Here is a 13923-nt window from a genome sequence, read left to right as displayed (position 1 = left end):
TCTTCAGCAGCCCTGCCCCTGTCAGCCTGGTGGGTCTTTGTCCCCCCAGGCCATGGCGAGAGAGTAAGGGGTCTGTGAGGTGATGTCTGGTGAGTCCTGGGTGGGTTCCTGTGTACCCGGTGGGCCAGGGCGCCCAAGGGGTGGAGTGGGGGGCACCTGTTGTCAGCCCAGTGTTTCCCAAGGCAGGAGCCCCGTGTGGGCCAGACATCCCCAGAGGCAGCACAAGCTCTGCAGGGCCAGCGTCTCTGAGTCCTGTGGGACAGTTTTCCTCATCCTAAGCCCTTCTGGGTCATAGGAGACGAGATGGCATTTAATCAACTTCTGCTTGCATTTCAACCACGTGTGACATTTGATCTTTGTGATGGATCTCCTAGTAATGCCACCTTTGATTGCACTCCTCCCGTGGGTGAAAGGAGAGGTCCAAGCCTCTCCTAGATGAGTGGGTGGGGTGGGCCGTGAAGGGAAGCGTCCCAGGCCTGGGACATGCCTGCAGCTGTGGGCAGCTCACCTTGCATGTGGCAGCTCTGAAACTGCCCAGTACCCACTTCCTGGGCCCCCAGAGGCATCAGCAGGGGACCTGAGGCATTGGGAGAGGACATGGGGCATTGGGAGGGGACCTGGGGTGTTGGGAGGTGACCTGGGGCGTCGGGAGGGGACCTGGGGCGTCGGGAGGAGACCTGGGGCGTCGGGAGGGGACCTGGGGCGTCGGGAGGGGACCTGGGGCGTCGGGAGGAGACCTGGGGCGTCGGGAGGGGACCTGGGGCGTCGGGAGGAGACCTGGGGCGTCGGGAGGGGACCTGGGGCGTCGGGAGGGGACGTGGGGCGTCGGGAGGGGACGTGGGGCGTCGGGAGGGGACCTGGGGCGTCGGGAGGGGACCTGGGGCGTCGGGAGGGGACGTGGGGCGTCGGGAGGGGACGTGGGGCGTCGGGAGGGGACGTGGGGCGTCGGGAGGGGACCTGGGGTGTAGAGGGGACCTGACAAGTCAGGAGCAGAGCTGCCCCTCCAGGTCTAGGGGCAGCCTTTGTGGGGGCATGCATTGTGCCGGGGTGACAGCGCTGACTCCCGGCACCCTGCAGCAGCCTGGTTTTACTCTCCTGGGCCAGTCTTCTTTTGCTGTCCTCAATGGGGGCATTTTTTTTTTTTTTACCAGTTTTGATACAAGCCCTGGCTTATGAAAACACTAGGTTTTAACCTGAAACCCTGCTGGGCTTTCCTAAGATGGTTATTGGAAGCGCTCCTTCTACACCCACCACGGGCCAGGCGCTCCGAGTGCTAGACGCAGAGGCGGGTCCCTGCGGGGCGGGAGGAAGGCTCTAGCCAGGCACGCAGGAGGGCAGATCATTGTTTTATTCTTGGGAAAAGTGTCGAAATACCAGCTGATGCTTTGGCCTTGGCCTTGCTGGTCGCTGTGCCAGAGGGGATGTCTAGGCCATCTCTGCCCTGGGCCGGTGACAGGCCTTAGATGTGCTGTGGAGGGGCGGCTCCCTCGGCTCTCTCAGCCCCCTCGGCCCCCTCCAGCTACCTTTGCCCGGTTCCCAGGCCTGGCAGGTCCTTTGAGGCGGCACCAGGATGGGCCACCGGTGCCGGCAAACTGGAAACCGGAAACAGTTGCTGTTGCAGCGCGGAGCACTTTCTGGAAAAGCTCCTTGCCTTTTCTTCGGCTGTGTTGTTGTTCCTGCAAGCCTGGAGGTGGTGGTGAAACTCCGAGAGTGGTCGGATACTGCGTTAGGGAAGATGGACGTCCGTGCCGTCTGGGCGCTGGGCTTAGCGCTAAGGAGAGTCTAGAGAAACTGTCTCTGATTGTCGGGCGTAGTTCGGGGACGGAGACCCCAGCCAGCAGCCCTTGGGGAGGATGGGAGTGGCTGCCGGACACCTTGGGAGGCGTGGGAGGCTGGTGTTCATTTGTGGACGCAGAACCAAGAGTGAGCCTGGAGGAGGCGGCCCTGCGCTTGGGTCACCCCGCGGGATCGGACGATGAATTCTCACAGGACTGCTCTCCATTGTCAACGCCAGAAAGTCAAAGCCTTCCTTGAAGAATGAATATTTTTAAAACCCTTGATTCAAATGCATTTGCTGTACTGGGAAGACTGTCTGTGGCGCTCTGGCCAAGCTGGCAGTGAGGGAAGGTGCCACTGGGCCTGGAGCTCCCGGCTGCTGCGTCCCAGGCCGTCCCACGCCGTCCCACGCCATCCAGCACACACAAGGGCACAGGTGCTTCCTTCACGCAGGCGCGATCTGGTTCCTGGCGAGGAGCCCCCAGCCGTGAGACGGGCCTGTGGGGAGCGGCATTTGCTCCTCCTTTTCCTGGTGTCCTAATTTGAGAGGTGGGCAGCACTGGCGGGGCATGTGCCGATAGCATCGTGCGGCGTAAATGATGCTGAGGAGCGGGACAGACCAGTCTTGGTCCCGTAATCACGACCCATGCCCACCTCTTTGCCCAAACGCGCCCTTCAGAACTGCCTCCCGATGGCCTTGTAGGATGGCGTCCCCTCCCCTTCCCGCTGGTTCCCTCCCCAGCACCAGCGCTGCCCCATGGGTTTGCTGAGTGAAGAGTTCACTCCAGGAGGATGCCTCCCTCCTTCCCGGGTCTGGACTGCGCCTGGCCAGAGGTTTATGCAGTGACCTCTGACCTCAGCTGGTTAGCAGGGCCCCCACCTTCCTAGTGGTCCTTGCCCAGAGCCTTCTGGTCAGACAGTGCCAAGGTCTAGCCCTGAGCGGCCCAGTGGGGTGGGGAAGCCTGGGTTGAAGGCCCCAGGATATCTAGGTCATAGACCTGTGTGTGGTGGGTAATTCGGGGGTGGGAGGGATTTGCATTCAGGGCTCAGCCCCCAGAAGCCAGGGTGGATCCAGGGTGGGTGCCCACCGCCAGCTTGGGCTATTCCCCTGAGCCTTGGGGGCTGAGTGTGGGCTGAGGTGGGGTAAAGAGATGGTGCCAGGGCTCCTCTGCCACCTCCCAGGGCCACGGGGCTCTTTGGCTGTTCACAACAGGTTCTGTGTATAGGGAAGGGGTGTATAGGGAGGGGGTGTATAGGGAGGGGGTGTATAGGGAGGGGGTGTATAGGGAGGGGGTGTATAGGGAGGGAGTGTATAGGGAGGGGGTGTATAGGGAGGGGGTGCATAGGGAGGGGTGTATATGGAGGGGGGTACATAGGGAAGGGGGTGCATGGGGGCGCATAGGGAAGGGGTGCATAGGGAGGGGTGCATAGGGAGGTGGTGCATAGGGAGGGGTACATGGGGTGCATAGGGAGGGGTACATAGAGAGGGGTGCTTAGGGAGGGGGTGCATAGGGAGGGGTGTATAGGGAGGGGGTGCATAGGGAGTGGGTGCATAAGGAGGGGGTGCATAGGGAGGGGGTGCATAGGGAGGGGTACATAGGGAGGGGTGCATATAGGGAGGGGTGCATGGGGGGTGCATAGGGAGGGGTACGTAGGGAGGGGTGCGTAGGGAGGGGGTGCATAGGGAGGGGTGTATAGGGAGGGGGTGCATAGGGAGGGGGTGCATAGGGAGGGGTGCATAGGGAGGGGTGCATAGGGAGGGGTGTGTATAGGGAGGGATGTATAGGGAGGGGTGTATAGGGAGGGGTGTATAGGGAGGGGTGCATAGGGAGGGGTGTATAGGGAGGGGGTGCATAGGGAGGGGTGTATAGGGAGGGGGTGCATACAGAGGGGGGTGCATAGGGAGGTGTGCATAGGGAGGTGTGCATAGGGAGGGGGTGCATAAGGGGGGTGTATAGGGAGGGGGTCACGCCCAATTTCCTCTGAGGCCCAGATTGACGTGACACCAACCTTCGCATACCCCCTCCTTCTGGGGGCCTATCCTGCCCCCTTGGTGACCAGGTCTGCCCCCAGCACCTCCAGGTAGCCGAGTCCCTCTGCTCCCTCTCCCCCATCACAGGGGCCCAGTCTCTGCCCCTCCATGGGCACCCACGAGAGGTGACTTGGAACTAGGGGAAACTGGGTGGGACCTGGGGGCAGATTCATGGCATGGGGGCCCAGGAGCTGGGAGCCCTGCTGTTGGGTGACCACGTGGTGGCTCCCAGACCCCCAGGCTGGTCCCATGGCAGATAGGAGGCAAGCCTGTGGGACCTGGGGCTCGGGGCTTCTTGGGGGTGACTCTAGGGATGGTGGGGTCCTGCTGGGACATCCCTGGCTCCCCTGACGCTCCGCAGACACCCCCGGCCTCTGCTGTGCAGACCCCCACTGTGCCTTCCCAGTGGCAGATGAGGAAACTGAGGCCCAAGGCGGCGGGCGTGGGGGGCCTTCACAGCCCTGGGGGCAGGGCTTGGTTCTGGGGTCCGCTTGCCCAGCTCGGATCCTCTCTCCTCTCGGGACCAGATGTTGACCTTTGCCTAAAACTCTCTCTGACTTCTGTGCTGCCGCTGGAAGGCTGGGCGGAGACCTGGAAGGTTCAGGAACACTTGCCCGGGGCTTCTCTCAGCCGTGGCCAGTCCTGTGCATGCACGCCTGCCCTCAGGGGGCTGCCACTTCTGCAGGTGTCACTCTGGCTCTGCGGCCTCTGCCCCTTCCCTCCTCTGGTTTGGAGCCAGTGTGGGGGCAGCTCCGGGAACTCTCGTGAGAGGGACTTGGATGGACTCCGTAGACGGCGGCTCCTGTCCGGTGTTTGCAGGGCCGCTCCTGGGACACCAGCTGATCACATACGGCTCCCCTCAAGCCCACAGGGTGACTGTGGTGACAGGTCCCTGCCGGTGGACTTCTTTCTCCTTACGGCCCCCACTGAGTGTTGGAACCAGAGCTGACCTCTCCTTTGGGAGCCGGGAATGGAGCTGAAGCCTGGGCCTGGTGCGGAAGGGCCAGTGGTCCTGGGAGGCCCTGGCCCTCCCCAGGGCAGTGTGGAGACCCCCATGGGGTGCTAAAGGCAGGCGCTGGGGGCAAGGACCTGAAACAGCTGCTGGGTCTCTGGTTCCACTCCCACTAGCCGTGTCTGGGTTGGAGGCTTTGGGGTTGGAATCGGGAGGGTGTGAGGGCAAGGCCAGGTGTGTCTCGCCCCAGCCAGGCGGGCACCGGGGGACAGCAGGAGCTGGGCATCAGGATGGAGCCATGGTCACCCAGAGGACAGCCACCATGCCGGTCAGGCCCTGCCTGCGCCCGCGGCTCACCTGGCTGGGTCTGGGCCAGTGGGTCCCTGAGCAGGGATCCCTGGGGATATGGGGATGCCAAGTAGCCAGCAGGGACCACTTGGCTGGGCGCTTCTCATGGGTGTTGGTGTGGTGAGCCCCACCCATAGGGCTCCACTCGGCAGCTTGCAAGGTGTCCCGGAGAAGTGGCATTTTCTCCAAACTTCCCCAGGAAGGGGACATCTCGGCCATCTTGGACGTCTCCTCCCCCAGCTGGCTAAACAGCGGGGCTTTCCCAGCGCGGGCACTGCGCACAGCCGAGGCGCCCTCCAGCAGCCCTTATGCGGGTGGGACAGAGGGCTTAGAGCATCGTGCCTTAGTTCATTCATTTCACAGCGTCACCCCAGGTTCACACTTCCGACCTGAGAGGCGTTAGTAAAATAATTAAGATCCCCTGTGAATAACTGAGGTCACACATGAATTACTAATAACTACTACAGTTGTATTTCTAGTTATTTCTTCTTCATTATTTGTCTGGAAATAGGCTGAGGCTTTTTGCTCCTGCCTCGGTGCTTATGGGATCTCCCCGCTACGGGCCAGCTCAGCCCTGGACCTCGCCCCGACACCCTGTCCTCCCCCGACTGCAGGCCCCGCAGACTCTGAGGTCCGCCCCTTGGGGTTGGCTGCTGGGTGGCCTTGGTGTCCCCATTTCCCCTGCCACAGTCTGCCGCCCTCTCCCTCCTCCTCCCTCCTCCGGTTCAGCCCCGTCCATCACAGGTACTGGTTTGGAGCCGACTTTCCTTTAACATCTGGTAAAGTCGGGATGACGCCAGATGGCAGCGGCTGCTCCCTGCCTGCGGGGACGCGGGCCGGGCTGCCTTGGAGCGGCTTCATGGGTGCCGGAACAGCCTCCGTCTTGATGACATAATCTGTGTTTGGGCGTGCGTAGGTTTTCCTGAGGAAGAGGCTGGGGAGGCTGATGCCTGGAGCTAGGGCTCGAGAAGGCTGTGCCAGCTTGGGGTGTTAGCCACGGGTCTTGTCTGTGCAGCACAGCCCACCCTCTGCAGCCTCTTTGCCCAGTGCCCACCTCTGATGCCTGGCAGCCTCCTCTCTCACCCCTTGAAGCCCCACCCACTCAGTCAACCTGATCCTGACCCCCGTGCCAGTCAGTGCCCCCTGGGCACCTGCAGTGGTGTCTTTCTCAGGCACTTAAATCACACCTCTCTCCCCACCCATGCAGACTTAAGCCCCACTGCCATCTTCTGCAGAGGAGACCAAGGCCTGGCCACAGGTCACGGCCCCATCCTCACCCCCAGGTCGCCTGCTGACCACCCTCCCACTTCACCCATGGACCAGCTTGTGGGTCCACCCCATCCTGGGGTCCTTTTCCTACCTATGCCCAGGCCAGCCCCTCACCTGGGCACCCCCTTCTCGATGCCCACCATCCTGGAGGACCCAGCACAGGCGTCCTCTCCCCAGGCTGGACCCTGTACCTTGACGCTGGCTGTGCCCCTATGCTCCGGGCCCTGAAGCCTCCACGGGTTCTTGTCACGGCACCCGTAGCTTAGGCTGAAAGACCTCTGGGTGCATGACTGTCCCCAAGGCCCATGAGGATGGACACTTTGCCTGCTGCGTCTACGCTGAACCCTGGTACTGCCTTGGGGCACCCTGGGAAGGGAGCTGGCATTTTCCAGTTCAGATGAAAATTCGAAGAAACCCTTTGTCCATCTAACAACTGTTCTGTCCCCTCCTCCACACGCCGAGTGCCTCAAGCGCTTGCCCACAGACAGCACAAGGGCACCCCCAGGGAGCAGAGAGATGAGACTCCAGCCGAGCCTCCCAGGGGCGGTCAGCGCCTGCCCCAGTGTCTCCCTGTCTGCCTCAGGCCATGGCTGTGTCTTCCCTGCCTTTAAAATAAGCATTTGTGTGTGGGGCAGGGGGTTCCACCTGTGGAATTCCCCAGAGAGTGAGTATGAGTTGGCTGTAAGTGGGTGAATCGGTGAAACGTCGTGAGCCAGTGTCGTAACCTTGCTCCAGGGCACAGGGCTACAGTGGGAGCTGTGTGCAAGTCCTTCACGGGTGTGGCGCACTGCAGGGTGCAGCCCTGGGACGCAGGCTTGGGGTGCAGAATTGGGGACACAGGCCTGGGGACATGGGTGGAGGCAGCTGCTGGCTGGGAGTCATCTGGAGGGGCCTGTCCTGGAGGCCAGTGGGTGACCCTGTGGGGACCCCCGTTTTACATGTATGAGGAATGTCCTGGCTTTGAAAGGCAAGAGGAGGCGGTCTGGAAACCGTATCAGAATCCCTCTCCTCGGTGTGCATAGAGGCTCCCCGGGCAGGGCACACGGGCAGGTCTCACCAGTGACAATTAGAGCGTCCATGTTTCTCCTGGAGGCGCTCACAGGTGTGGGAAACAGTGCCTTCTGCGTCTTGGCGCAGGCCTGCGGAGTGGCCCTCGTGCTGGACGCCGGTACTCCCGGTCACACCAGTTAAGGTGGGCATAGCCGCAGTTCTGAGCCTGCCCTCGCTGTTCATCTTGGGGCTGCTTGCAGACTCCCCCAGGCTTGCCCAGCCAGTGCCAGCAAGGCCGATGCCCCCGTCCCCTGGAGGTGCTCAGGATGGAGGGGGAACCAGGAACGGTGGCTCATACGTGTGCGGCTTCCCCCGAAGTCCCAGGCCGGCCTGGCTGGGGGTCTTCCCTGGTTGGAGCAGCTTTCAGTGGGGTTGGCTGGTGCCCAGGACCACAGCCCAGCCGCGTCTGGGACTCAGGCGTGTGCGGCTGGTTCTCGCCCCTCCCTGCTGTCACTGTGCACACACCTAATCCCTTGGCAGTGCCAGGAACGGGATGTGCATGACCCAAAGCCCGTCTCTTGACTGGCCAGGGCTCAGCCCCCTCCTGCCTCAAACAGGAGCCAGAGTTCAGCCTCAAGCCACTGCACGCCTGGCTCTTCCTGGGTGAAGGGCCCCGGGCGGCGTCGGGGGTGTGGAGGTGGAGGAGCCGCTTGGGGTGGGGGCTTGTGCCGAGCGGAGCCTTGCTGCCGCCTCACCGGGTGTCCCTCTGTTTTATTCTGCAGTGAACTTCGACCACTTCCAGATCCTTCGGGCCATTGGGAAGGGCAGCTTTGGCAAGGTAAGGCAGGGCCTGGCGGGGGCCGGGCGGAGGGGCAGGGGCAGAACCGTGGAGCTGGGCATGCTGTTCCCTGAGCCCGCCTGCCCCGTCCTCCTCGGGAGAAGCAGTCTCACCCGGGCAGGGGCTCCAGGTCTTTTAGGGAGGGCGTGGGCACTCCTCCCTCAGAGCCAGGCTGCTGTGCAGGCGTCAGACCGGGCCCCGTGGGGTCAGCAACGCCGCAGCATCCGGGAGCCGCCAGGAGGACAGAATCGCAGCTTTGGCTGAACTGGAGCCCAGAGGCCAGGCCGTGCCTGCGCCTGCTCCTAGGGCCTGTGGGGGACAGGACGGAGGGCGGCTGCTGAGCCTGCATCCCCGGCGGGTCCCTGTCCTCGTCCCCATCCCCGTCCGGGAGAGCTGAGCCTGCATCCCCGGCGGGTCCCTGTCCTTGTCCCCATCCCTGTCCGGGAGAGCTGAGCCTGCATCCCCGGCGGGTCCCTGTCCTCGTCCCCATCCCCGTTCGGGAGAGCTGAGCCTGCATCCCCGGCGGGTCCCTGTCCTCGTCCCCATCCCCGTCCGGGAGACCTGAGCCTGCATCCCCGGCAGGTCCCTGTCTTCCTCCCCATCCCCGTCCGGGAGAGCTGAGCCTGCATCCCCGGCGGGTCCCTGTCCTCGTCCCCATCCCCGTCCGGGAGAGCTGAGCCTGCATCCCCGGCGGGTCCCTGTCTTCCTCCCCATCCCCGTCCAGGAGAGCTGAGCCTGCATCCCCGGCGGGTCCCTGTCCTCGTCCCCATCCCCGTCCAGGAGAGCTGAGCCTGCATCCCCGGCGGGTCCCTGTCTTCCTCCCCATCCCCGTCCGGGAGAGCTGAGCCTGCATCCCCGGCGGGTCCCTGTCCTCGTCCCCATCCCCGTCCGGGAGAGCTGAGCCTGCATCCCCGGCGGGTCCCTGTCTTCCTCCCCATCCCCGTCCGGGAGAGCTGAGCCTGCATCCCCGGCGGGTCCCTGTCCTCGTCCCCATCCCCGTCCGGGAGAGCTGAGCCTGCATCCCTGGCGGGTCCCTGTCCTTGTCCCCATCCCTGTCCGGGAGAGCTGAGCCTGCATCCCCGGCGGGTCCCTGTCCTCGTCCCCATCCCCGTCTCCAGCCCCGTCCGGAGAACATCCTGCTCCCGATCTCCAGATCGTCCTGCCTGCCGGCCTGGACGGAGCCTGTTCCTTCACTCTCCCTTTGTTTTCTCTTCGCCAGCTCTGACTTCCTGACTGCTGCCTTGTAATATCCAGAGACTGGGGGTAATTATAACTCAAAGAGGCTAAATGAGCACTCGGAAAAGTTGGAATTAGCCCTCCGGCTTCTGTGCATGGCTGTGCTGGGGATGAATCCGCTCTGAATGGACGGTTCTTTTCCGCTGTCCGGGGAGGCCTGGCAGATGGGATCTCCCTCCCTCCCGTGCCGCGCTGTACACCTACCTGGACACTGTGTCTATTTAAGCCCTATAAGCCCTTTTTAAAGCTATTGCCATGCTACCAGAGCGCAACACGGAGGGTATTTGAATGCGATTAATTAGCTCCGTTTCATTGTATCGCAAACGATGGCTCCGCTGTGTTACTTGGGCCTTGGGGTGATGAAAAGTCAGAGCAAAGGAGCCTCTTTGCGCAGTGCGTTGAGAAGGCTCCGGCGCACCCAGGAGAGAGTTGTTATAGTGCCTGCATGTTGGGAGGCACCCGTGGGCCTCAGCTGACCGTTGAGGCGAGGTGCTGAACCTGGCAGAGTTCATCAGAGACACTCAGGCCTGTTGGGACGGACTCAGGCCCCCCGTCCTCTGGGCTGAGCCTACGTTCTGTTGCCCAGGCCCCTGGGGGTACACCAGGGGGGCAGGCAGGGTGGGGCCTGGGGCACTGCTCCACTCTGGCAGCGGAGGATGGCAGCCGCAACCGGCTTCAGGAGAGGTGGCTTAGACAGGGACACCCTGGGAGTCGCCAGGCACTCAGAACAGGTTCGAGGAGGGAGGCTGGGAAGCCGGGGCTGGGCCAGCGTGTCTGGAGAGGACCAGGCTGAGGGCATCTGAGGGGCAGAGATCTGCCCTGGGGACGAAGCTGGCAGGAACAGTGCTGTTTCCTGAGCCCCCGGTATCTTCCGCCGCCCCCCGCCTCTGCTGGCCGTGCACCCTGCTTGGGGATGAGCACAGGTGGGCAGCTTCAGCCCTGCCCCCTTCTGCAGACCCCCCAGGGCTCCATTCCTTGGACTGGTTCCTAAGAGCCTTGGAAGAGCCACCTGGCCTGGAAATGGGCCGCTGTGGAGTGCAGGACAGCAGACCGCCACCGTGTTCAGACGCGGGTAGTTGTGAACCTGGAGGGTTCCTTCCTGCTCCCCGTTAGGCCTCCTCATCAGGCCTGCAGGGCTCTGTGCGGCGCTCGCTGATGGGTGTCTGGCACCAAGGGAGGATGAGGCCGGCTACCAACCTGGAGGGGTCCTTCCAGCTCTTCACTGCCGAGGCCATGACCCCATGGTGGGAAGGATGCTGAGAAGGGCGGCTCTGTGTGTGGCTGGGGTGCAGCTGCGTCTGTTCACACATGGCCTCAGTTCACAGGGGCTGTAGCAGCACAGTGGAGGCCCAGCCGTCCCTGTGTCCCTGCAGGAGGTGGCAGGACAGGCTCAGCTGTGCCCACACCCACCAGTGTGAAAATGGCCCTGGGTCGAGGAGTGGGGCCCTTGTCAGCACCCCAGAGCCCACCCGTTCAGGAGTGGTGCAGCGTTCAGAGTCCAACTGGGCCAATCCAGTCCTGCCAATTGGCCATGGTGCAGCTGCTCCACACTCGTGGCCACAGCACCACCCTCAGGGCCACGCCTCTATCCTCGGGGCCATGGCGCCCCTCCTAGGGGCCGTGGCGCCACCCTCGGGGGCACAACTCCACCGTCGGGGCCACGGCACCACCCTCGGGGCTGCTGCTCCTGGGAATGGATTATCTAGACCTGGCTTTCATTTTTGTTTTTTGCTTTCAATTTTTAAAAAATTAGAGTAAATTATACATAAAATTTACTGTTTTCACTGTTTTGAAGGGCAGTTATGGGGTGTGAAGTGCATGGCGTTCCCCATTTCTGTACAGCTGATGCCAGCAAGTGGGGTCCACGGTTAATCCCAGGACTAACCACGTAGGTGGAAAGAATTTAGGCCTGGAGAAAATCCGTTTCTCACTGGCATAGACATCTGTCCAGCCCACCTTCCGTCCCCACCTCGCCCTGCCCCTGGCATGGACATTTGTCTACCCCCCTGCCCCCTGACGTGGACAGTCGTCCAGTACACCCTCCTCCCCTGCCCACCCCCGGGCTGCTCGGTGTGATTAGAAGCCTGGCACCTTCTCAGCTTCCAGCCGGGGTTACCACGGCCTCGGTGTCTGAGCAGCTCACTCCCCCCAGCACTGCCTAACTGTGCTTGTTCAGACCCAGGACATTGATTTCCAGCCTCAGGCTATGGTCGCCTCAGGCTGAGGGCCTTGGTCACAGGTTCCACGGATGGGGGCAGCCCCCTTCCCGCACTGCTCTGTGAACTGGTGGGTGGTTTGCTTGGATGTCACTGCCCCAGGGTCTCCCTGGGACCGGGCTTGGCTGCAGGGCACACAGCGGTGCAGGCTGGGCCGGGCACGAACCCACCCCAAGCCCGTGCCGAGCCCCTTCCGCTCCGGCCTGTCAGGTGCGCCCCATCTCTGGACCCACACTCCCCGAAGCCCTTGACCTTTCCGGGTCTGTGGCTCCCTGGGTGGGGTTCAGCGGTTTCCCGTCCTCTGGGCCAAGGTTTCTGAGCCGAAGCGTCCGTGGAGGAGCTGCCCGCCTGCTGCCCTCCGAGGCTGAGCCGGGCGCGTGAGACGTGCTGACAGTAGGCTCGGGGTGGGAGGAAAAGCAAGCGGACTTATGACTATCGTTATGTGTGCAGGGTGTCCCGGGGAAAAGGGGAAAATACCCAAAACCATGGTGGGCCCTGAGGGCTGATGGGCAGGCTGGATAGAAGGGGAGGGCGGTGGGCCTCGTGGGCGGCAGGCAGCTTTTAGGGGAGACTGCGGAGCCCTCGAAGAAGCAGCGGGGGCTGTAAGGGTCTGTGACAGAGCCTGAGGCGGGGGTGGATCCCGGCCCCTCTCCGGGGGAAGGTCCCTTCTCCCCGGCCGGGGGCTGCGGCACTGGTCCCTCTGGGAGGCTCTGTTTTCAGGCGGATGACGGGAGTTCACAGAGAGCCCCCTCAGGTGCTGTTTGCCCGTGGCCTCCGTTCCAAATAGTCAGCAGCACAGAGTGTGCTGTGGTGCTACCCGGCCCTGCACCATGGGTGCCCCTCTGTCCTGTGGCACTCCCCCACTCCGGCCCCGCCCCACCGGCCCCGGGCCCTGAACGTGCTTGAAGGCCGCTCCCACCCCTGGTGGGGACTTGGTTTCATGGTGAGCGTGCCTCATTCACAATCAGGGCAAGAAACATTCTGTTCTGAGGGAAAATGGAGCCCGTCTGGAATTCAGCCCCCCTGTTTTTTTTGAGTCAGAGTCTCGCTCTGTCACCCAGGCTAACGTGCAGTGGCGTGATCTCGGCTCACTGCAACCTCCGCCTCCCAGGTTCAAGTGATCCTCCTGCCTCAGCCTCTGGAGCAGCCAGGACTGCAGGCTCGTGCCGCCACGCCCGGATAATTTTTTTTTTTGTAATTTTAGTAGAGACAGGGTTTTGCTATGTTGGCCAGGCTGGTCTCAAACTCCTGACCTCAGAGATCCGCCTGCCGCCGCCTCCCAAAGTGCTTGAGATGTTAGCCCTGAGCCACTGCGCGCGGCTGGAATTCAGCATTTTTAAATCGGTGGGCTCCTGGTCGGGAGCTGCTTGTAGCCTTTTGGGCACGGGGCCACACGCAGGCCTCTGTGGGCCTCCCGCACTGCGCGCTGCAGGCTGTGCTGGCCAGTGAGGCCGCGTGGTCCAGGACGCCCGAATCCTCCTCTTCCACGCTCTGCCCCCGTGGTTATTTTTCCACATGGACTTTTGAATATGTCTTGTCAAGGTCAAAAATAAACCCACTGGGATTTGGGTAGGAATTACATTTTCAGATTAACTGGGAGCGAAGTTGAGATCTTACCCGTCTGGGGGTCTCCTACGTTGTGCTAAGTTTAGGATATGCTGTTCCTGTGGTTCCCTTGCTTCGTGTTGTCACTGTAACGCTTTGCTGCTGTGCCTGAGAGACTATTTTCTAACTTTTCCCAGCGTTAAACTGTCGACCTTGTCCCTGAGCTGCGTGGCCCTGAGCCCTGCCTTCCTGCCGCTGTCAAAGGGGCAGTAGGCGTCCTCCGGAACCCGAGGCCGTGCCTCCCGCTGGAGGAGTTGGGTGGGCTGGGCATGTGGCTCTGGCTCCTCGCCTGGGAGCAGGTGTGGCTGGAGGGTCGGGTTTGGCTTTGCTAACCATGGCTGGTGCTCCTGGGAATAACAGCCAGGCCCTCACTTAGCTCCGAGTATTTTGGGGGTGGGGTGGTAAGTGCACCCAGCGCTGGGAGATGCTGCAAACCCGTCGATACTTCTGTAGGGGCAGCAGCTGGGTTTCCGGTCGTCCGGGAGGACCAGGATGCCAGCATGGTGGTGTCTGATGGGCACTGCTTTCAGGAGGCAGAGGCGTGTCTCAAGTGGTGCGGTGCCCCTTCAGGGGTTCGAGAGCCCCTGCCTAGATGGATTTCGTGGTGGTGTGGCTGGCTGTTGGGCAGTGGCTGTTGGGCTGTTGACCCTGAGTGGGCCTC

The 13923-nt window shown here is 62.5% G+C and overlaps 1 protein-coding gene across 2 annotated transcripts in view; it reads left to right on the top strand.

Moving 5' to 3' along the window:
• Window positions 1–13923, top strand: part of STK32C (serine/threonine kinase 32C) — a 98636-nt gene that overhangs the window by 47134 nt on the left and 37579 nt on the right. For both annotated transcript variants that reach the window (XM_039465357.2, XM_039465358.2), the window contains exon 2: window positions 8150–8205. In XM_039465357.2, coding sequence (XP_039321291.2) covers window positions 8150–8205 — 56 coding nt within the window. The remainder of the gene's footprint in view (window positions 1–8149; window positions 8206–13923) is intronic.

This window comes from Saimiri boliviensis, chromosome 12 (genome assembly GCF_048565385.1).
Source record: "Saimiri boliviensis isolate mSaiBol1 chromosome 12, mSaiBol1.pri, whole genome shotgun sequence".
NCBI classification, from domain to species: domain Eukaryota; kingdom Metazoa; phylum Chordata; class Mammalia; order Primates; family Cebidae; genus Saimiri; species Saimiri boliviensis.
Note: the sequence above shows the minus strand (reverse complement) of the source record. Positions and strands in the feature narration are given on the sequence as shown.